The sequence below is a fragment of the Onychostruthus taczanowskii genome, unplaced genomic scaffold, assembly GCF_017590055.1.
Source record: "Onychostruthus taczanowskii isolate IOZ18803 unplaced genomic scaffold, ASM1759005v1 scaffold34, whole genome shotgun sequence".
Lineage (NCBI taxonomy): Eukaryota > Metazoa > Chordata > Aves > Passeriformes > Passeridae > Onychostruthus > Onychostruthus taczanowskii.
The window spans coordinates 1604925-1627851 of NW_024500794.1; the positions used below are offsets into that span (position 1 = coordinate 1604925).

The following is a 22927-nucleotide window of genomic DNA, read 5'->3' on the forward strand; positions in this document are numbered from 1 at the left end:
ACCTTTCATTTCTCACTGGTGGCAATGGCAACTGGAAGAGGACATTTTGCACATTTATGTAACTTAAAATAATCTAAATGAGAGCTGCCAGAGATTCCCCTTACTCAGATACACAGGCACACCCTCTGGGTCACGTTTATGCAGTTTAGAACTGATCCATCGAAAGGGGGATCTGCCTTTCCCTGGAGCATCTTGCCAGCTGGACTGCAGCACAATTCCACAATCACACAGGCACTAGGGCAAGCATGGGAGGTGAGGCAGGATGGCAGCAAACTTCAAGCAGTGCCCTTGCACCCTTGGAAACCTTGGGGCCAATCTCAACTACAGTCACCTCAGTCTCTCAGTGGGTCACCAGCAGCACACGGAAACTCCACAGCTCTGGAAGCTGCCGTCCCACTGCCCATATCCCAGCAAGAATGGCAACTGGTGCATGCAGTCTGCTGGCACTGGTGAGGAAGTGACTCGTGGGTAGCATCCTCAGCAGCATCTCTGTGGTGGCCCATCCCTCCTGCAGCATGACAGCTGCTCGGCAGCTCTATCCCCCTCTCCTGTGGGAAAGGGATAACAATCTCCCTTCGAACCAGCTTTCAGTCTCACCTTATCAGGTGTGAGATGACTGCCAGTCTCACCTCCTCTGTGGCTAGTCAGCATCCTGCAAGGATCCCAGAGGCCCTTGCAGATGTTTTTGCAACAGTTTTGCCTACAGCTGTCTCACATGGAGCTGCACTAGAACAATCAATCCCTCAGTGACAGTAATTAGGGACTTTAGGCTCTTCTATCCAAATAGTGGAGACAGGGTAAGGTTCTGTGTCCCAGCCATGGAGAGAGCGTAGCACAGGTCTTTATAACAAAATTTGGCATTTTGCCATGATAAAAAAGTGGACGGAGCCAGGCTCTTCTCACTGGTGCTAGCCAGTAGGACACAGGCAGAAACTGGTGCACAGTTCTTCCTCTTGACCACGAGGAAGAACTTTATTGTGTGTGTGGAAGATGTCCAGAGAGATGTGGAGTGAGACAGAAAACAGCTGGCAAACAAACTTTCTAATACAATTTAAAGTATTAGAAAGCAGGGATTCTTTATTATGAGTGTGCTGGATTCCCAGAAGGTATCTTCTCCAATATAACTGTGTCCAGAGTAAAATCCCATCATGGCCATACATGTTCATTGCAGTGTACTTCCTATACAGAAACATCACTTTTCCTAGAACTAATTTGCATGGATCCACTTCAGATGTCCTTTATGGTCCTAGAGGGTCATCTAAATGGGTCTGTAGTGGTCATACTCACTGAGTGGCCCCGAGAGGAAAGCTGATGCCTTTATGAACAATTTGATGAGTGAAGGTATGGGTGTTAAAATCTTTGAGATGGGTCTTAATGTTTCTGCCAGTTTTGGGCAGCAGAGCCCAGAGAGCTTGGCTCCTGAAACAGACAAGGATCTGCACAAGCCTGAACTTCTGAATTTTGGGGTAAAACAGTAGGTTCAAGGGGGGATATGTGGCAGGCAGTTCAGGAAGGCTGCACCTTCCCAGTACCTTGGCAATGGGGAAAGGAAGAGGGCAACATGTGGCCGGGAGTTTAGGATAAAAGGTGGCTGTGCCCTCCGAAACCTCGAGAAAGCAAACCCTGCAGGTGTGTGCCCCAGTGAACATTCCCTTTATTCAAATAAAGTTTCTGGACAACTCTGTCTCCTTTTTGGACATAAACGTCTGGCGTTTGTGGATTTTCCTGTCACCCCCAATGATGCAGATGACCTTGGCTTGAACTTCTTTTAGGGCATGAGCTGCTACTTCTTTTTACATGGCTTTGCCGCAAAAGCCACTATATTCCTCGTTATCTGTTTATCCACTGGTTCCAGCTACATTTAGCATCCTGTGTGTCTACTTTTATACTCCTTTATCTATTTTGCTGGTTAGTATTTAAGTTCTATTTAGCAGCTTCAAGGGGAACCGAAAACTTCTATTCTCTGTGTTGTCTGTTAGGAGTCTCCCTCACTGGAGATACTCCAGAACCGTCTGGACACAATCCCGTACCGTGTGCTCTTGCACGACCCTGCTTGAGCAGGCAGGTTGGACCAAATGACCCACTGTGGTCCCTTGCAACCTGACCGCTCCTGTGATACAAATTTGTTTTCTGAGCATTTCTAGGGAGACAGAGAGGTGGGAGGGAAAAAAAAAAGACGAGTTAAGACAGACACTCATGGACGCGGCGAGGACAGAATCTCCCGGTAGGCACAGCAGCGTGACCATGACTACGGAAATTATTATTTCCATACTGGCAAGGGAAGCGGAAAGCGAGACGCGGCGAGGAGAGACTCGCCCCAGTAGGCACAGCAGCGTGACCATGACTACGGAAATTATTATTTCCATACTGGCAAGGGAAGCGGAAAGCGGTGCCGTGCCGGGGGCGGCGCTTCCCGCCCGGCTCCCGCAGCCATGGCGGCTCCCGGCGGGATGGTGCCGGTGCTGGCGGGGCTCTACGTGGGCGGCGCGGAGTCGTGCTCGTCCCCGGAGGCGCTGTCGGCGGCGGGGGTGGTGGCGGTGCTGACGGTGGACGCGGAGGAGCCGCCGGCCGTGCCGGGGGTGCGGACCATGCACGTCCGGGCGCGGGACGAGCCGGGCGCGGACCTGCTGAGCCGCCTGGACGAGTGCGCCGCGTTCCTGGGCGCGGCCCGGGCGGGCGGCGGCGCCGCGCTCGTCCGCTGGTGAGCCCGGGGCCGCGGCGGGGCCCAGCGCTGCCCGCGGCGGCGCTGCCGCTGACGGGCCGCCCTTGCCTTGCAGCCACGCCGGGGTGAGCCGCAGCGTGGCCGTGGTCGCCGCCTACCTGATGAAGACGCAGGGGCTGGGCTGGCAGGAGGCCCTCGCCGCCGTGAGGGCCGCCAAGCCGGACGCGCAGTGAGTGCCCCGCCCGCGGCCCCCGCGCCCGCCCGCCCTGCCGGCCGGCGCCCCCCTCACTCACCCCGCTCTGCTCTCGCCCCCGCCGCAGGGTGAACCCCGGCTTCCAGGGGCAGCTGAAGCTCTACGAGGCGATGGGGTGCGCCGTGGACACCAGCAGCGTCCTCTACAAGCGGTACCGGCTGGAGATGCTCAGCGAGAGGTTCTCCGGTGAGTGGGAGCAGCGCGGGTGCGCGGAGCAGGCTCCCAGCAGGGGGACAGGCTGTCCCGGAATGAACCCCGTCAAAGGGGCTTGACTTCCAGTGTTGCCCCCAAAGGAGCCGAGCCTGCACTTGGCCGGGGCCAGCATTCGCATTATACCAGCCCTAGAGAATCCCAGCTCATCAGTGGGGGGGAAAAATGTGCCTTTGAGAGATGCGTGGGAAATAAGATCTCTAAGGAGCTGCGCTCTTTAGAGCAAAGTGCAAAAAAGTGGTAAAGGTCAATGTGATATTTTTTGTGATTTTTACATCCCTGGCAAAGCAAACAGCATCCTCAGAAAATACGTCAATGTGATGAAAAAAATAACATGCAAAATTTGAGATAAAGTTGAAATGCAGGTAATGAAGTAAATTTTCATACTTTAATTTGCAAAAGATATGTGTGCATCGGTGTAATTTTATAATGAAATAATAATCTTCAGCTTTTCTTGCAAGATCTGTGTTGCACACTCAGCATCACAGTGCTGTTGGCCCTTTATGTATCATTGTCCTTAGCAGTTCTCATTTGCAAGCTGACTTTCTGTATTTTGGGCACACAAACATTGGCACAACTGCTCAGAAACCTCCTCTACCTTTGCTTTCTGCTGAAGTAAGAACATAAAGCAAAATATCATTATTTTGTCATGGTTGAGGCCATAGTCTAGATCCCAGTTCTTTGCATTAAGCAAATCCCAGTCTTAGGCATGGCGGGATGAGGCTCTTTTGGTTTTAGCTTAATCTATTGGAATTGGTGAGAGAGCAAATGAAGGGGAAGAAGGTGGCTTCTGACTGGGGCAGAGGCACAGTCCTGTCTCATTCCCAGGAATGCAGCGTGGCTGAGCTGATCTGATTCACAACATGGTTCTGACTCCTCTGCAGAACCTCAAGACTTGCCCCGAGAAGTCTTTGCAGTTGATCCTACGACTATATGTCAAACTTTGAACACAGAGGTTCTCTACAGATGCAGGAAATGCAGGTACTTTATATATTTTTTTAAAAATATGTATTTTTATGCATTTATAAAATACTTTCTATTTCTCCTTAAAACGGCATTGTGAAATCTATTTGAGAGTAGAATAACCTGTGTAAATCAATGGGTATGTTATTCTTGTCAGGTCAGGGATGAGCTGTTGCCTAAGTTTCCATACTGTGTTTGTGGGGAAAAAAAATCAAAAGTACAAAATAAAAAAATTTTTGTACCCTGCAGTGGTGCTTGTGAACCTTCTGGACTAATAAAAAAATGTAGGATTTGTACTCCTTTTTAATTATTCAAAATCAGGAGGCCCATATCCTTATTTTCTCTTGTCTGTAGATTTGCCCAGTTAAAAAAACTGTTTGTTTTACTTGTTTTTCCCATGTCCCGGAGGGCAGACGTGCTCTGTTCCGTAGCTCCAGCATTTTGTCCCACACGGAAGGAATGGGACCGACAGCCTTTGCCCACAAGAGGATAACAGAGTCTGCACGGCTTTCTGGGAATGGCCAGGAAAAGTGCACCTCGTACTTCATCGAGCCCGTGCAGTGGATGGAACCGGCGTTGCTCGGAGTAATGGAAGGGCAGGTGAAGTGGAGCATGAGCTTTGTTCTTTGGATCTTTGGTGTCTTTTTTTTTTTTTGCGAAGGCAGAATTGTGTTTCTTCCCTGAAAGGAAAACCCCCACACAAAGTCCTAGGCCTCCCAACCTTACTGATGTAAATTTTGCAGCTTACGGGCAGATGCTTAAATGAAAAATAGTCTTTCACAAGGAAACAAGCTAATGCTCTGCTTGAGATGACAATACCAGCCACGATCTTGGAGAGGGTTTATCTGCTGTTTGTTTCTATTATGAGAAAGATTTGTGCGACTTCAGAAGCCTGTTGTGGTCTCAGGCTGACTGAGTCTTTTGGACCCTGGTAAAACTGTCTTGGAATCCCACCAGGTCCCAGCAGCTGCATTTCCACACCCTCCCTTCTGCTAGCAAAGCTGCCTGCTACACCCCAGGGCTAAAGAGCCCTTCCAATTTGGCTTTTTGGCCTGTTTTTAGCTAGGTCCACATCAACACGTCTTAGACTGAGTCCTGTGGTTTTTTTGCAGCTTCTGTGTCCCAAATGCACGTCGAAGCTGGGCTCCTTCAGCTGGAGGGGGGACCAGTGTTCCTGTGGCCGCTGGGTGACACCAGCCTTCCAGATCCACAAAAGTCGAGTGGATGAAGTGAGGACATTGCCTGTTGGTAACTTCCAGACTGCCAAAACGTGAACTCATCACTTCACTTGATGGATTTCTTAACATCTACTGAGAACTACTAGTCCATAGTTGCCAGGAAATGAGCTTATGACTTCCAACCCTTTGTGAGGCGGCGGACTTACTTGAACGCCTTCAGCTTGCTGTGTCTCTTAATATATTCCATGAAACACCAGAACACTTTCTTCAAAGAGGTGTTACAGAGTGGTCAAATCTACAAAATGGGCCAAATGTGATGTTTTCAGTGTATTCTTCATTTATGCATTGCTGTTCAGAGAAGGTCTCAACACCTCATTCAAAAGGAGTTGCTGTGGCCAGTAGTGCTGCTCAGCTTCTGATCCAAGGTGCCAAGTGCCCTCAAAAGGTACAATTACAGTTGTTTTGCATGCATGGCAACAAAATACAAACTTACAGTTACAACTTCTATTGTATTAAAAGTAATCCTAAAAATACCTGCCCTAAGAGTATTTACTACTTTGTAACTGTGCAAGCTGTAATGGGAAAACTGAAGTAAAGAGTCCATGCCAAATTACTGCTTGCAGTTTTGAAGAAATCCTTAAAGCGATGAAGTAATTTTTTTTAAGCAAGCTGTCACCTTTTGTGATGGGCTGCTGTGTACACCACTGTGGCATAGGTTTGGTTTGACATAAGAAAATGGGACAGATAAAACCTAATTTAAATCAATTTTATTTTCATTGACTTGAACAATTTTTTTAAATTTATTTTTTACACAATTTCCAGCAACGTACATTATGAAATATACAAGATAAAGTAGGTGGTGGGGTTCTGCCCATGTTGTAATTCCTCCCACAGCTGTGGAAGGAAGACTTGCAGGACACAGTGAACATCAGAATCTCAACACTGAAAACAGACACAAAACAAAAAGGACAAAAATATATATGAAACTTTAAACTGGTCACACTTCAGGGCCAGGTACAGCACAATAAATATTAGAACTGCATTATCTTAGACATCTTCTGTAAAGTTTATAACATCCTCTATTTAAAGAGATAAGAACATCTGGTTTCTAGCATGAAATGCTACATTGTACAGTGGTGAAGGGTACAAATGATGAGCCCAGCAAGGGCTTGGATGGTGACTACTCATTCACACATGCTCGTTGATAAAATAAGCAGCATACACCAAAAGTTTAGTGAGCTGTAAACTTAAGCGTTCACTACCAGAATATCAGCTGGAGGAGCAGTTTCTTTTCGGGAGAACCAAAAATAGTCAATCCCTTTAAGGTTCAGCTGGGCTCTCCCCTGACAAACAGTGGGTTGATACCATAATGGAAGTGGCAGCATTTGGTCCGTAGCACAAGATCCCTTTGCATCACTACTGTTCAAAGCTGGCGCCGGTGGAAATACTTCAGTGCAGAATTAATGCTCGCGCAGGCACGGTGTCACCAACAACAGGTGCTGTCTCAGGACTAACAAAACAGTAGGTGGCAGCTGGAACCCAGCTGGGCACAGGATGCCACCTGACACAATCGAGAGGGAGAGACTGGAGAGGATGCCAGCATCTCTCTCTCTTGCACTCTGGAGCAATGGGATGAGTGCTGGGCTCAGGGAGTTTGACAGAAAGGCTGCGCTCTGCTCATTCCTCATCTCAGTCTAGTTTTACCGATAAAAAAAAAGCCCAAGAGACAGCAGTTTCAGCTGCTTGACAGAGGGCTTCCAGAGCACAGAGCAGAAGACCAGAGCCACTGGTTTGTCTTGCATCGTAATCAACAAGGCAGGAGTAAATACATTTTGTACTCTTCAACCTTCCCCCATTCATCCCCTGCCCCCAGGGGAACTGGGGACCTTCTGTGCCACCACCCAACAGGCCAGGTGAACACAGGTGGAAGAAGAAGGCTAAGCACGTGCTTTCCTTTCCTTGGCATAAACTGGGCATTGCACTGGGGGCAACTGCACTGGCAGAGCACCACCAAGGAAGGACCAAGGACCACACTGTGGTCAGCACGTGTGGCATCACTGTACCTTGCCAACCATGCCCTGCAGTACATGGCAGCATCACAAGCTTCACAAAGTAAAGCAGCTGAGTGTCAGGAAATTTTAGGGGGTGAAAGGGTGCCAAGAAGGTAAAATTCTGCTGGAAGCTGAGCACCTGTGGCTTTGATTTTAGCTGATGCTGAGTCCAACAGTCCTAACTGCTTTAAGTAGGAAGATAAAATTGTATTTCTCCAGTGTACAAAATTATACCAGTCGCTTACATATGCTCATCTTCTACTTAGTCCCTTCCTGAAGAGGACCCAGAACTACCTCATTTCAGTACCAAAAGACTCGGCTGAGAGACAGAAATGACAGAGTAGTGAAGAATTTTTGGTTGTATCAACATGTCATCACAATATGGTCAAAAATTCTGTTTGAGAACAAGGAATTCTATGTCTGATAGTCACTTAGCAAAGTGGCAGGTGTAAATGCCCTTCCCACTGCCAGCTCGCAATGTACTGCATGAAGACCTACACCTCCTCTGCCAGTGCAGCTCAACTGGTTACACCCCGAGGGGAAAGACTGGTTACCAGGAGAGCTGGGAGAGGAAAAGTGAAATTTTTCCCACCCTAGAAGTGTACAACAGCATTTCCTCACTCAGCCAGGCCCATTCACACATCACTCACCACTTCAGACGCACAAAGCAATGCCAAATACAAACTAAGAGGAATGTTTCTTGTAAAGACACTCTCTGAGTATGAACAGGGGAAACACAGGGTTATTTATCAACTCAAGTACTGTTGCATCATTCTTTTAAGGTAGGGAAGCAGAGGAGCTGAGATGAGGAACTGAGAGGACAAACTGGAGTGGTCACAGAGGTCGAGTTTAGTCTTCCAGACTGCGAAATGCATTCTGCATATCCTCAAACAGCTGAGCATAGTCCGCCTTGATTTTTGTTTCACCATCTTTGACAGGGTCCTGAAAAAACACAGCAAGTAAATAGATCCATCAGGAAAAGCCCATGGTAATTAAGTCAGCCCTGGTTTGCCTCTGCTGTAACCTCTTGACCTCAGGATTAACACTTGCCAACTGCAGAGCAGGCACTGTAGCTCTGTCTTTGCATCCTGTGTATCTCTCTCATCAAGAGCCAGAGGGTTTAAATCTCATTCTCTTCCCACATTAGTGAGCAGACAGAATGGGTACTGGAAAGAGATTTTTTTTTTCATGAGCAGTGGTTACTGCATTGTAGAGCAACTGATTTGGAAAGCAAGCAAAAATACTGAGGGTCTTGGTTAATGCTGTGTGATTTAAGAGCTGCAGTGATTAATACCAGAACCTATCCCCACACCAAATGCAGTGCATCCCCATTAAGTGGAAGAGTTACTCTGCAATTACTTAGAGGTTGTTTGGTTCAAATTAAAATGTATTGTGTAATTAAAAATCTCAAAAATATCTTTGCACAGCTTCATTTTCTCAGAATATTTTTCATGAAAGACAAAGGCAAAAAAATTATCACCTTTGGTCTGAGGCTGCAAGGTTTCCTCTGCAAGAAGCATTAACTGTCAGGCTGTGAAATCTGTTCAATGCCTTCACCATGCTCCCCTGAGTGCTAAGATCCTCTGGGTCAGGGCAACTCTTGGTAAATGCAGAGGCCTTACACATGTGGATGCACTATTTCTTACACTGGCTCTCCAAAGTACCCAAACCACAGGATGCAGGACATCTGAATCCTCACACCTGTCAGACTGACCTGGGGAATACAATTTTCCTTTCATAGCTATTAGAGGTCCAGCTCCACTTAACATGTATTCACTCTCTGATTTGCCTTTTTCAGCCACGCTGTCCACTGCTCTGCTGTACTGCAGGTGCCTGCTGGTGAGCCAGGGTTTGTAGGGAGTGTTTTAATTATTCTATCTACATAAGCAGCTCTCAAAGAAGCTCATGTCCCCAAGGGCATCTTGTTATGTTCTTGATGCTTTGAGCATATACACCAGGAACCCACTTACTGCAGAAACAAGCCAGTACCCTGCAGGAACAGAATACATTGGCATGGCAGAATACTTAATTCTAAACAGATTTAATCCACTGCTACTTGTTCTTCGAAGATTTGCAGTATTGACTTACATGAGTTTTAACAGAATAAGCATTACATTTCACAGAGGAGATCAGTCAGTATCACAGGTTACCCATTGTCCTACCAGTAACTGCTACACCAGCATGCTCTGGAGGAGTTTTAGTAAAGCTGTACTCTAAAATGATGGCATCTGAAGTTACCGAGAGCAGGTGCTCCAATTCACTTGCTTTGTCTTAAGTCCATGCTAAAGTTACTCCTCCCTTCCTCTCCCCACTTCCAGCACTCTCTTTTATATTAGAGACAGGAATAAGCAGCCTGAAGTTTAAATCCAGGATAAATTGAATGATAGAAATGTTAACTGAGCTACTGTAAATAAAAGTTAAGGAAAGAAACGCTCCTGCAATAACATATGACATGTCCCATGTTTGGCTTCAGGCTGCTTCTCTCTGACAATAGTCTCCTTAGAACATGTTACAATATTTTTACAGAATTTTATCACAAAATCCCCAAAGCAAACTGAAAAAGATGCTTGTACTGTTACCATGACTATATGTAACACAAAAGAGACTGCTGAAGGTGGAGTTGCCAAGGCTGTGCAGTCAGCATCAGCTGACTGGATTTCTGCACTGACCATTCCTGTGCTCAAACCAATGCTTTACGTCTTCAAAGTGATGGCAAAGAGTCTCTTGTTCACAGACCTTTTGGTAAAGGTCTTTGGTAAACACCACTGAGTCAGCCTTCCAGAGGCCCTGGAAGCTCACAGGAAGCAGGACAAGCCACTTCCTTACAAACATACCTTGAACTTCATGGAGGTAAGTCTGTAGAGGATTTCGCTCATGTTCTCTCGGATGATGGACCACGTGATCTTATTGTCACTCTGAGCTGTGGTTTCTACAGCACGGCGTGCCATGTCATAAAATGCAATCATGTTGGAAAGCATTCCCACTGTTTTATAGAAAGGGCAGAACCTGATGGAATAGAAGAGGACCTGTCAGGCATCTTGGAACAGTTATCAGCATCCTCCCCTGAGAGAAAGAGTGTCAGCCTGCCTTACTCCAGTGATTTTTAATGTATACTGCCAAAGGAGAGGGGGTGCCTCAAATAGGTCCCACATTTTTAAACAGTCAAATTGCAGGACAAGACAATCATCCTGAAGCTGACAGAAGTTGAGGTTTCTGAAGCAGTACCCAAACATTCAGGCAAAATAGGAGTGAACAGGAACTGCTGCTCTACAAGTCTCACATTTCAATCTGTGCCAATGCTAACAAGTAAAGGAAAACAATGAGCAGCCAACAGAATTCCTCCTTCCTGTTTTGTCCATCAAGGGAGCAGGCTTCCTCCTACGAGGCTGGGATGACAGCTCTGCAAGTTTCTTTGCTCACAGGAAAAGGAATTTCTCTATGACAAGAGCACTTCATGCAGTTCCATTTTCAATAGGTAGGTGAGTGCCATAAAAGGTACCTCATTATTATTTATGTGGTACTGCTGTGCTTCCTATAGCATATACACATACCTGTCCTAGTAACCTGATCAAAGGCACACACTGTTACAAAATGATGGATGTCGACATTTCTAGTGATGAATTGCTTGAGACTTCCTGATCTACCTGGGCTGGGGAGTGAGATGAAGTACAAAAAGGCCCCTTGCCAGGCTGTTAAAACACAAGGATAGCATGAAAAGAAGTGTTCACTAGGGAGAGAGTAAGGGTTTTTTTGATGGATCAAACTTACTCAAGAATTATGCAATAGTAACTGAAAACAGATTCTCGCAGTCCCCTGTGTTTTGATGGGGTAAACAGGAAGACTTTGGATGAGGTCTATGAAAATAAAGCAGTCCTGTCCTCCTCCTCAGACATGCTACTGCAGAAACACTGGCTAACAGAACAATAGAGGAGGACCTGGGAACCCCGAAGGGTTCTGCTTTCAGAAGGTGTCTGCATGCCTTGGGTAAGACAATGTGAATGCACTGTTGAATGAGCTACCTATGCACAGTTCTTCCACTTCTTTACAGACAGTAACATTAATTTCTGCACTGGTCAGCTTCCATGTGAAATAACTGTATCATTCCAGACTGCACAGGACTAAGAGGGCAGTGGCCAGTCAGATCTCACCTGTCATAAGGAGTGTAACCATTCTGCTGCAAGAAGTCATCTTTTATCAGCTTGGCAACCTCCAAGGTAATTTTATCTGTTTCCGCCAAGGAAGCCTAGAAAAGTAAGGTAAACAGTTAGTTTAGTACTCAAGTCCATGAAGACACATGGCCAAGAACATGTCCTGGCCAAGTACATGTCCTGTCTTAATCCTAAGACAGGATTAAGTAGAACTCTGTCTTTTGGGTATTTCTCACTCCCTGCTATAGAACAGCAAATTTAACTGACTGCCAGATTAAGATGGGCCAAACAGTAAATCTGCTTTAGGTCTATCTGATGATAGGGAACTTCCTTCCCACTGTTTAAGATCATGGAAAAGCCACCAGACACTGAAAATGCAAACAGCTTTGCTATGAGATACATTGAAACATCACCCTCCTACATAAAGAGAAATTAATTTATACCTTCCTCAACCCTTATGGAAGAAAGGCTAGATCTCAGCATGCTAGATCAAGAAGCAAGCTAAAGGATTTGGTACTAGTTTGCACCGTTACCAATGTCCTTTTCCCACCTGGCATTCAAGAAAAGAAAAGGACTGATGAAAATGCCTGTCATACTCCACAGGAAAGCCAAAACTGCTGCACACTGCTACTCTTGGCACCACATGGCTCTTGGTTGCTCTTCTCCACCTTCATCATCCTTTTACTAAAGGGGTCTGATTAAGCTTTAAGTAGCCCAACTTGCTTTCTAAACAGGAAGTTTGGACCTTCTTTCATGAGAAGATCTAACAGAATTCAGAGCTAAAAAGAAAAAACTACACCCAACTGTACTTCCACAATTCCCCCTTTCTAAAGATTTGTTGCAGCTGTTAGCCAAGCCCAGACAGAAAGGAACTGTCAAAAAAAACATCTCTGAGAAAAAAACCCACCGGTTCCAGTAATTCTATTGTGAGAACAATGCCTAGTCACAAGTACTGGCTTATGAATATCCCTTCCTCACCAAGGACCCAATCCTACCCTGCTTTGCAAACCACTCTTTCAGAAGATGGTTTTGTAAATAAAGAACTGCAGAAAGTCCTATGACCCCATTTCCTTTTCTTCAGAGACACATCAAGAGAAGAGAGCTCTACTAGGCAAGATCTGATGAAAGGTCTCGTCTTGGTTGGACTAGAACATCAGTGAAGAGACAGAGCATCATGAGCAAACTTCCTCCATGTAACTGTACTTAATACATGTTACTACACACTGCTACAGCTCTGTAAATCATAATATCTCATCTGAACATCACAGAATTAAACAACTGTCAAGTATGTGCCAGGAACCTGCCAATTATCATATTTACAGTGCTAAGCTGAAACACAGTTTTCACTGGGTCCTTTCTGAGAGCTTTCAGTGGAAATTCTCCTGTCCAAGTTTAGCTTTCTCTTCAAAACAGTGAAGTGAAAAAAAGAAATTAAAGAATGCCTGCAAAATGGAGCCATATGTCACAGGTTTCCAAAAGAAAAAACAGATAATCACAAGTTCTTTAGAAAGCAGACTTCACGTTGTTTCTACAGGCCAACTAGTAAATGCCAACACCTCTGTCCTGCAGTTAACAACATGGTTTCTAAAAAACTGTAACCCTTCAGATAACTTCAACAGTAAAGATGGGTTTGCATAATTTCTCTACAAAGACTGCTTCCAATGGAATAGTACTTTAAGTTGCAGCAAAGGGCATTTCAGCAATAGAACAGAATAGAACACTGAAGCAAGTGAACTTTAAAGCAAGCAGCAGATGTCCCAATATCATTTACATAAGAAAAGCAGCACCAAGCCAAGGTTTAGCAAATCTGAAAAACTATTTGTCATTAGAAGTCAAACAACATGTAGGAAAGTTGGAATAAAGCACAGTTCGAGGTGAGAGAGTCTGACATCTGCCAGTGATCTTTTGTGTGCAATGCAGCATCCATCAGATCTGTTCTGAGACATGGTCAAAAGCCTGCACTAACCATAAGGAAATGGAGGACGGCTCAATGACACCCACATCTGGTCACTCACCTTCCCAACAAGCTGCACAATCTCTGCAAGGTCCTCTTCCTCCTGTAGGATCTCTTTGGCCTTTGTCCTGAGAGGGACGAATTCTGTGAAATGCTTGTCATAGTACTCGTCCAGGGCTCGCGTGTACTTGCTGTAGCTGATCAGCCAGTTCACAGATGGGAAGTGCTTGCGCTGGGCCAGCTTCTTATCCAGGCCCCAGAAAACCTGCCAGAAGCCAGAAAGGTCAATCAGCTCTCCAAATCAAAAGTGAACTAAAATAATTGAAGGCAATTAAAAAAAAATAGAGAGAGCAAGTCAAGCAAGTTGGAGTTAATGCAGCATAGCAAAGGCTTCACAAATGGAAGCCTGGGAGCTTATAGCAGTGACATTCAAATAACACTTTTCATAAAATGGTGCAATTTTTAAGCTGAGTTCAGATTTATTCAGCTTGAGACTGCTCATGAGGGAGCAATTAACCATAGCAATGTCGATATTGGAGTCTATGTGAAGATGAGACCAAATAGATGTAACTGCTTTTCCCAAAACTCCAAAGAGTTGCAAGACACTCCCAGTCAGCTTCTCTGAGGATTTTTTGTGGTTTCAATGCACCTATATAGAGTGGTCTCCTTTCCATCTCAGCTGGAACAGATACATTTGCAGTGCAGCTAAATAGGCAGCACTTAGAAAACACACAGATATCCCTGAGTAGGCAATGTTGGAAGGAATTGCTGCCTTCACTCCCTCTTCCAAAGGGGTCTCAAACACATCGGTTTGAGACCATCTCACAAGGTCCCCTTTCACAGTGTTAGAACATTTTCCAAAACACCCTACAATGCTGCCTGTGTCAAATCAAAGCTCACCCCAGGCACTGGCACAAATGTGCTGAAGTACAACCATCTGGAGTCTAACAAAGCGGACAGAAGAGCTGCAACGTTGTGAGACGTACCTGAACAATGCCCAGGGTAGCAGATGTGACAGGATCAGAGAAGTCACCACCTGGGGGAGAGACACTGAGCAGGAAGAGATAGGGAAAGGTTGTCAGAGTTGCTTTCACAGTTCAAACTGAAGTACTGAACATATGACTGACTGCACAGCTCAGTGAAGAGAAACCAGAAAAGTCAACATGATTTCAAGTAAATAATAGATCGCAATATGTTTGCAGAAAGTGCTTGATGCATACCCACACAGGGGTAATATCAAGCATACCATGAAATAGTTACATCAGCAACTGATTGACAGTATTAAGGTGTAATTTCAGTCATGTTAGCTCCAGGTAGTAACTCCAGCTTGGATCATGAAACCTGTCTCAACTAGAACAGATTCAGCAAGAGTGCTGACAGAACATCATGAATACACAGTGCAGTGATTTTACAGAAAACAATATGCCAATTTGAAATTATTTTTGATATTCACCTATACAGTAACTACTTCATTTGTTCTTGACACTCCAATATATGCCTTTCCAGAGATTAAAAAAAAAATTGTCTTCCAAACTCAAAAGCAGAAAGCCCTTATGTACGTATGCTGTGAACAGAACTAAGCAGAGCAAAAAATCAGCTCTGGGTGTTCTTGCAGATGCCAGGGGCCCTCTTGAAAACACAGGGAATCCACTTTGCCGAGGGTATGATACACAAACCAGTATCACCTAGGAGAATGCCTGTGGACAACATGCTTCTCACAGCCTGAGATACACTGCTCCATGGGATTCTACTCTATTTGAGCATAAGAGTCATGATTCATTATGCCCCCAAGTGCTGCTCCAACTGCCCCTTCTTTCCTGCTCTGAGCATGGTTTGACATACTTTTCAGAGAGCCCTAATGACGTTCTTCCCTGAGCCATTTGATCCGATTGCTGTGCCTGTGATTCCACAGAGCTACCTGTCTGCATTCATTCCTTCTGCCCCCACGCACAATTTAGCAGCAGTTCTGGGTGAGCAGAGACTATCTACCTACTCACTCCCATATTTTTAAATTCTGCAGCTGCACAGAGCAATGAGGCCCTTTTGTCTGACAAAAAGGTACTGTGTCACACAAAACAGTGAGGAAGAACCACAGCCAGTGCAGAGGCAAAGCAATGCAACACTCACGCTCCGACAATGCTGACACTGCCTTCCCTATCAGGATTTCCCAGACACTTCACTCTCCCGGCTCGCTCGTAGAAAGAGGCCAGACGGGCACCGAGGTAGGCTGGATAACCACTGTCTGCAAACACCAACACAGAGATTCAGCCAAAGGCTCGGAGTTTGAAGGGCTGCATTTACAAGCCTAGACTGAGGAAAGGCTACTCACCAGCTGGCATTTCAGCCAGTCGCCCTGAGATTTCCCTGAGAGCCTCAGCCCATCGGGAAGTAGAGTCTGCCATCATACTGACATGGTAGCCCATATCCCGGAAATACTCGGACAGGGTGATTCCTGTGACAAAGACAGTACAGAAAGGAATTCTGTGCTTACATGTCATCATAAGTATGCAAATAAACCAAATTATTTGATTTACATTTTGATGGAAACAGACAATGGAAGTTACTCTTTCTTCCTGCTTATGTCCCTGCTGTCTCTTTTTTGCTGTTGCTGTTTATTTCTTCTCACTCTCCTCATTTTTGTTTATGAATCACTCAGATTCATCTTACATTCAAGTGTATTTCTTTGAAGAGACACTGCAATGTCACTGATGCTACTCTTTCCCTCACTGAAACCAGGAACACAGACTCCACTTACTGTAAAATGTCTCCTTCCCTTTCAAACCACCAGAATACAAGAGTGAGAAAAGGTCGTGTTTTATTTGAATTATCTGACAATTGTTCATAAAAAAGAACTTAAAAAAAAGCCTTCAAGAGGCTGCAAAGGAAAGATTAGTCTACCAACTCGGAGAATATTATTCCTGTCCGTTAAGTAGCTGTACTTGTCAGCAAAAAGCTAGTCAAAACCTAAAGCTTACAGAATTAACACATGCAGAAAACCTACACAAGTCCTGGCACAGTAAATACACCTTATAAACAAAATTTACTAAATATTCAGAAATGGCAATTACATGCAAGCAAGTCAGATTCAATTAAGATACTAAGACTTTGTGCAGGTAAGGTCTGAAAGGGTTTACTTCTGAAACTAAACTGGCTTCTTGATATGGTCATCTCAGGAACTGAATATACTAGAGAATGATGGCTTGCTTTATACACACAACTTTCTCTATCCTCTTGTAAATCTTACCAGTATAGATGGAGGCTTCTCTGGCAGCCACGGGCATGTTGGAAGTATTTGCTACTAGAGCTGTTCTCTTCATGATGCTTTCTACCTTGCCATCAACTTCCATTGTTAACTAAAATGCAAGAAAAGGAAAAACACCCAAACTGTAACAGTAGCAAGCTTTTTTTGTTAATTTTTTGCTGCCTTTTTTTTTTTTTTTTACTGTTTTACTTGCCTTGTGTCAGGATACTCTCCTCACAGCTATTCTACCAAGAGCAGAGATGAGATTCAAAATTTTAGGATATGTTGGTTTGTCTTTCAGACTACACACAGCTTAATATTTTAATGTACATGCTTCAGTCTCACCTCATCTTCTGCAACTGCCAAATCCCTGTTGATCCCATTCAAGTAAGTAATGACAAACCCACTGCACAAGGAAGCACATGGTCCTCTCTCAGATTTCCAGGCTGAAAGAGCTAAAAATTCTTAGCCTGCTATCATAAGTCCATTAGGAATTAGAGATCTTTTTTTCCCCATCTACAAGAAGCCAAGTTAGTATTTGACAACTGGACATAAAACCACATTTTTAACCTCAGTGAAGCCTTACAAGCCTGAACAACAGAATGCACACCCTGACATTTGTGTAGAATTCCATTTATGAATACCCTGGCATCTGCCTTCTTCAAGGCTAGCACAGCTTGACCTTCCCACTTTGTCACCAATCAACACACCCAAGCCTTTTAGCCCCTATTTCTGACAGTGATGTTTTTACCTGACTGTTCATACTAGCTGACCCTGGCACAACAACTTCACTAAAACATAGTAACAGGTACAAGGATTGGTAAATCTGTTGCTTGGTTGCTGTTTTTTTGTTTTGGTTCATTATTTTTTTTATTAACAAGGTATTTTCTACTTCATTCAAAAGGTACTCCAAAGCTTAACATGTCAAACTAATATCTGGTACCTGTATCACCACCCTGCAACTTGTAAATGGATGCTGCATTTTCTATGCATGGTCAAGTTAAGAGACATGGCCAGCAACAGGTGAGACACTTACAACTGTGCTAAATTCTTCTGACACTCATTCTGGCTTTATTTTAAACAATTTAGAAGGTACACCCAAAAACTAGTCCAGATGTTTATCGAGAGGCCACTGAAATAATTCTTGAACAAGCCAAAAGGGATTTTTGCCAGAGCTTCAAGGCAGATGATCAAAGATAATCATTTCAAGTCGCTCTACCACCATGATATTTTACTCAGTTACAATACCAGTACAATGGCAAGTCTTCCCAGGAAGGTTTACTCTCCATGAAATCTCAATACTAACCTCAGGGAAATCTCTCAGTACTTCAGACATTTCATTTCCTCGTTCTCCACAGCCTACATAAATGATGACATCACTGTTGGAGTACTTTGAAAGAGACTGTGAGATCACAGTCTTTCCACAACCAAATGCCCCAGGAATCGCTGTTGTACCCCCTTGTACACACCTGAGTAAAGAAAAAGGACTCTGTTTTGCAAGGAACTAAAAAACAGCTCTTTCCCATCTTAGAATATATTTTTCACTAGAACTCCCTCATCAAGAGCAGAATGACAGGAGTCACATTCAGTGTTCTGGGTGAGAAACACAGAGCTATTTCACTAAACAAAAAATCGAGGGATTAAACCATCCTTTTCTTCTCCTGTCCTTGAAGTATATGACTTATGCTGATACAACAGCATGACTTTTGGGCTTGAAACATAGCAGTTTTCACAGCTGGAAGCAGTGATGGAATGGAAATGCTAAGAAAAGAACAACTGTACTTAGCTGTGTGTTATAGAATAAGCAGCACAATATATCAGGACCAAAATAACTGAATTCAGTGTCTTGGAAGTTAGCTGCTTAAATGAGCAGTTTGTGTTACAGTTAAGTGCAACAATTTTCCTAAGTAGCAACTTGAAAATCATTGGAAACTACACATCCTCAAAACCATGGAAAGATATCCTACTCATGCATTCAAATGAAGATAGCAAGCTCAAAAATTCCAGCCTTTCTGCAGATGTGACACGATTATGTTAAGTTCATGCATGTCCAGTTTTTTCTAGATTAATGCCCTAGAAGAACAATTTTTCTAAACTTCCTTTTTCCACCAGTGGGTTCACCTGCTAAATAAATATGAGAAGTTCAGCTTAATATTTTTTAAGATTATGCTGTGACACATGGTGAAAGCTTACCCTTAAAAAAACCCAATGCTCTAAGGCCTCTTGCCTCTGCTTCCCCCTAAGAGAGAGATTTCTTACACAGTAGAAAATAAAAGGAAGTGCTTACGGGAAGAGGGCATCCAGGACTCGCTGGCCAGTTAACAAAGGATGATTGGCTGGTAACTTCTCAGTAACAGGACGGACTTGGCGTACAGGCCACACCTGCACCATGGTGAACTTCTCCTTCACACCTTCAAACTCCAGCTCTAACACTACATCCTAACAGAGAGCACCAGACATGTGAAGTAAGCTAAGAGCTGCATGCTGGACCAGCACACACATTCTCATTTTAACTAGTCTGCACAGGCCTTTGATAACACCACAGAGCTCTCAGAACCTCAACATGCAATCATCACCTCCCGAGGGAAGGCTCTTTCCCATATTTACAAAGCCTCTGGGGGAAAACAGAGCAAGACATACCATACATTAAAAATACGCTTTTGAAGAGCAAGTGAATTTTACATATTCCTAAGATATTGTAGATCCCCACAGAGGTCATCAAACATGGCACAGTGAAGTGCCATTGGGAAGCCATACACATAGAAAATAGCTGCACAAAATAATAATGCAACCCCTGCAGGCAGGGTAGCTGAAGTGATCATTAACTCAGACACCTTGTTGCATGAAACACTTTAGCTGGCCTCATGCAGAACAGAAAGAGTACACCAACCTTAGGAAAGAGACATGGAATATACCAGCAAATGCTGTTTGGGAGACTTACTGAAGTGTCATAGTTTCCTGGAGGAGCAATGTATGTAACTGTTCCCCTATTTCGTGGGGGCAGCATGATTTTGTGTTTGATCAGGGAGTTTTCATCCACCACACCATAAATATCTCCACCAGTGATGTGGCTGCCAGCCTAAAATCAGAACAGGTCTATTAGTCATAACTTTTAAAAAAGAACCTTGACAAACTGTAAAAAATACTACAGCTATTAAGTCTAGCACTGTGATTACCCCTTTTAAAAATTCCTTGTTACAGCACAGTAGCTCATTTACATATCTCATTACTCCAACAGCATTGCTAACAACACTACCTGTGCTCAAGTGCCTTTCAAGGCTCAGACAGGAGCAATTACTAACAGACAAAAGAAATTTTCCTCATTTCTTTTCCACTTCTCAACCTAATGTGCTAAGAAGAGAAAGGACAGCACATGCTAACCTGCAGGGTTGGAAAAAAGATGCTGCAAAGGGCTAAAGCTATGACATTTTCCAGCTCTAAGGCTACCTTCACCATTTGCAAAATGTGTGCTGCAGTCATTCTTTTTCCTCAGGTAACACCTGCTCCTGCTAACGCTTACTGCAATTCCAGGAGTTTCTCTATGGTTTGGTAAATACATCAAAACTCTGTAAATATCTCATATGCAGCAGCAACACACAGTAAATCATATCAAGTAAATTTTGGTGATCCCCATCCAGTCTCATGCATCACTACCACCTCCTAGCACTCCTTTTTGCAAACTTCAATAAACACAGCATTAACCACAGGTCCCAGCAGGCACAGCCTTAGACCACTGCTCCTGGCCTAAGCTCTGGGGGTAGAGGAGCAAGAGGGGAACACAGGATTGTCAGAACCTACCCGCAGATTTTTGGAAGGTGTGAAGTCCCATTTGATATCTCGGCTCAAAGCTGACACGTTGACACCTCTAGGGATATAGATACTTTTGGTCAGGGCGCTGATGTCTGAGAGAGGTCTCTGGATACCATCAAAAATAGCTCCCATAATGCCAGGCCCCAGTTCCACTGACAGGGGCTTCCCAGTACGGAGCACAGGGTCTCCTACAGAGACACCAGCTAAAGATTTGCTGAGGAAAAGTTCATCCAGAACAAGGGAAAGAAACCAGGCAGAAGTCACCAGCTCACATCATACTCTCTAGCTCCTTTTCTGACTTTAAGGTAATACTATTCCTATGTTACACATCAGCATTTGAGAAGCATGTAGGGCTCATACTAAATTCTGAATTTGCTCAAACAGCAAAGTTCACCACCCTCTAGAGAGGCTAAGTAGTGGCAAATATTCTGCTTTACAATCATTTGTTCAAGTCACCTGCTGTTGGCAACTAATGTCAACTAATATGGATGAATTCACTGCAGTGCCAGGCAGTGGGATGACAAAACATCACACATTTCTTACATCTTCAAACCTAGAAAACAGATTAAGCTGTTTAAGTCAGATAATGTTATGAAATACGGAATTTTTCACTTCAGAATTTGTTTATAGAGAACAGCTGTTTTGATCTTGAGCCTCACACAGCTTTTTTCAACAGCAGCCTAATTTTAAAAGGACTTTGTCTAAGACCAGCACTACTGTCCTCCTGTCTTGTATCAAGTTGTCAGGTCTGTGCACTACCTAAGCTCCAAAGATGCACAATGGACTTTTCTCTGCAAAGGGCCAGCACCTTGGCAGAAGGGCCTGCAGGAATACAAAAGAAATCTCCAAAACTTAGACAAATTTAATAGATTTAATATGAGTCGACTTTGGAGAGGCCTATGACCAAGCTTCCTCTCAAGAGGACATTAAAAGTAAACTATACTCAAACTTGTTCCATGTACTGAAAGCTACTCGATACTGTAACAATGATGCCATCTAAAATTATAAATTATTAGGCAGAGACAGGACCTAGTCAGCAGTTTGCCAGCAAGCTCTTCAGAACCAAGGTTTGGAAGCCAGCACAGCATTTTTCCTAGGCTCTACAGATACAGTCCCCTTGGGAGGGGGAAAGAGGCCTGCCTTCAAGTTTCATGACTTTTTTTTTTACATTCTCTCATATATATGTATATACACACATGTTTGTGTGCGTGTGTGTGTAATAAAAAATACATTTTAAGTTGTCTAGCTTTTAGAATATATGCTGCATCACAGCTGGACCAAGATAGAGTAAGCCTACTGCAGAAGAAAAAGTGTAATCTATCATGCTTGGCAAAATACTCCATCCAGAAGAAGGCATCCTGCCCACTTCACATTTCTTTTTAAGCATTATACAAGCACAGTTATCAAAAGCAAAGACAAAGATGCAACAAATATTGCTTAGGTTTGCCATTTATGGTTGACACTTGTCAACTGCCTTAACAAAGAGGCATTAAAATGCACTTGAATTCTAAGGTACGCTTTGATTTCCAGTCAAAAGAAGTCTCCTCGCTACATAGCCACATAAGGTAAGCTTCACCTCAAACCCAAAATTTACAAAACACATGCAGAACAGAGGTCCTGCCAGAACCCAAAGTATCTGGCAGCACAGAGGGAGCAGTGAAAAGGATACAAGTTTCCTCATAGACCTGGACAGTTGCCAGATCCCCTTCCAGCCGGATGATCTCCCCCACCAGCTCGCTGTGTCCCACTCGTACCAGCTCGTACATGGCAGCGCCTGCCATGTTGCAGGCTGTGACCACTGCAAAAGACGGGCACATAGGTGAGTTATTTTTCCTGAGGCTCAGGAAATTTACCCATCACAAGTCTGTAAGAACTGCACAGCATGGACCTGGTATTCACCCATATCAGACACGCACTCTTGACTTCATGAAAGGATGCCACAACTCCTGGTATTTCTAGTTTAAAAGTCAAAAGAATAAGTTTTCCTACAGTTTTCACTCTGTCCTTTATCCAGAATAAGAGGACACTGTGAGAATGTAGTAATTCACAGGACAATTCAGGCCATAATTTCTCTTATCTGTCCTGACAGATTGCAAACGCTGAGGGTGTGAGATGCTGTAAACTCTGACAAACAAGTTCTATAGGCACTTCTCCCTTGCAGTGAGCTGGGCCACATCCTCATCTGGCTAAATGAAAACACACAAGAAAATGGCAAAACTCACCTGATGCCTGATAGTTACATATACCTGTGGTTGGGGGCCAGCATTTTCAAGTCACTTAAACTTCTGTTTACCTTGGTAGCATCTGGATGCTGGCATAAACATGGATAGATGAAGCCAAGGCACCTGGCTAAATACCCTTACATCTAAAGTGATGCCTAGACAGCTTTTAAAAAAATACTGTTTTTTGTAGAAAAGCATTGTCTATCTTAGGGCACTTAAATTTAACTTTCAACAG

The 22927-nt window shown here is 44.1% G+C and overlaps 2 protein-coding genes across 2 annotated transcripts in view; one reads left to right on the forward strand and one right to left on the reverse strand.

Moving 5' to 3' along the window:
- Positions 1–2410: 2410 nt before the first annotated feature.
- Positions 2411–5914, forward strand: DUSP12 (dual specificity phosphatase 12). The gene is made up of 6 exons (XM_041410841.1): positions 2411–2701; positions 2778–2891; positions 2983–3101; positions 4010–4106; positions 4502–4688; positions 5201–5914. Exons 1-6 carry the CDS (start codon positions 2433–2435, stop codon positions 5360–5362), a joined length of 948 nt encoding a protein of 315 aa, XP_041266775.1. The 5' UTR covers positions 2411–2432; the 3' UTR covers positions 5363–5914.
- A 104-nt stretch (positions 5915–6018) lies between these two features.
- Positions 6019–22927, reverse strand: part of ATP6V1A (ATPase H+ transporting V1 subunit A) — a 30495-nt gene continuing 13586 nt past the window's right edge. The window contains exons 3-15 of the mRNA XM_041410840.1: positions 22140–22268; positions 20459–20673; positions 19602–19739; positions 18948–19099; positions 17967–18129; positions 16664–16772; positions 15749–15871; positions 15547–15661; positions 14406–14469; positions 13481–13684; positions 11466–11560; positions 10152–10323; positions 6019–8259 (exon numbers count right to left, since the gene is read on the reverse strand). Of these exons, the coding sequence (XP_041266774.1) occupies positions 8167–8259; positions 10152–10323; positions 11466–11560; positions 13481–13684; positions 14406–14469; positions 15547–15661; positions 15749–15871; positions 16664–16772; positions 17967–18129; positions 18948–19099; positions 19602–19739; positions 20459–20673; positions 22140–22268 (1772 nt within the window). The 3' untranslated portion in view covers positions 6019–8166. The remainder of the gene's footprint in view (positions 8260–10151; positions 10324–11465; positions 11561–13480; positions 13685–14405; positions 14470–15546; positions 15662–15748; positions 15872–16663; positions 16773–17966; positions 18130–18947; positions 19100–19601; positions 19740–20458; positions 20674–22139; positions 22269–22927) is intronic.

What these genes read in the sequence shown, in the direction of transcription:
- DUSP12 (XM_041410841.1), top strand. Translation starts at nt 2,433, where the DNA reads ATGGCGGCTCCCGGCGGGATGGTGCCGGTGCTGGCGGGGCTCTACGTG. An exon ending in GGCGCCGCGCTCGTCCGCTG is followed by an intron (nt 2,702 to 2,777) that starts GTGAGCCCGGGG and finishes CTTGCCTTGCAG; the next exon opens with CCACGCCGGGGTGAGCCGCA. An exon ending in TCGGAGTAATGGAAGGGCAG is followed by an intron (nt 4,689 to 5,200) that starts GTGAAGTGGAGC and finishes GTTTTTTTGCAG; the next exon opens with CTTCTGTGTCCCAAATGCAC.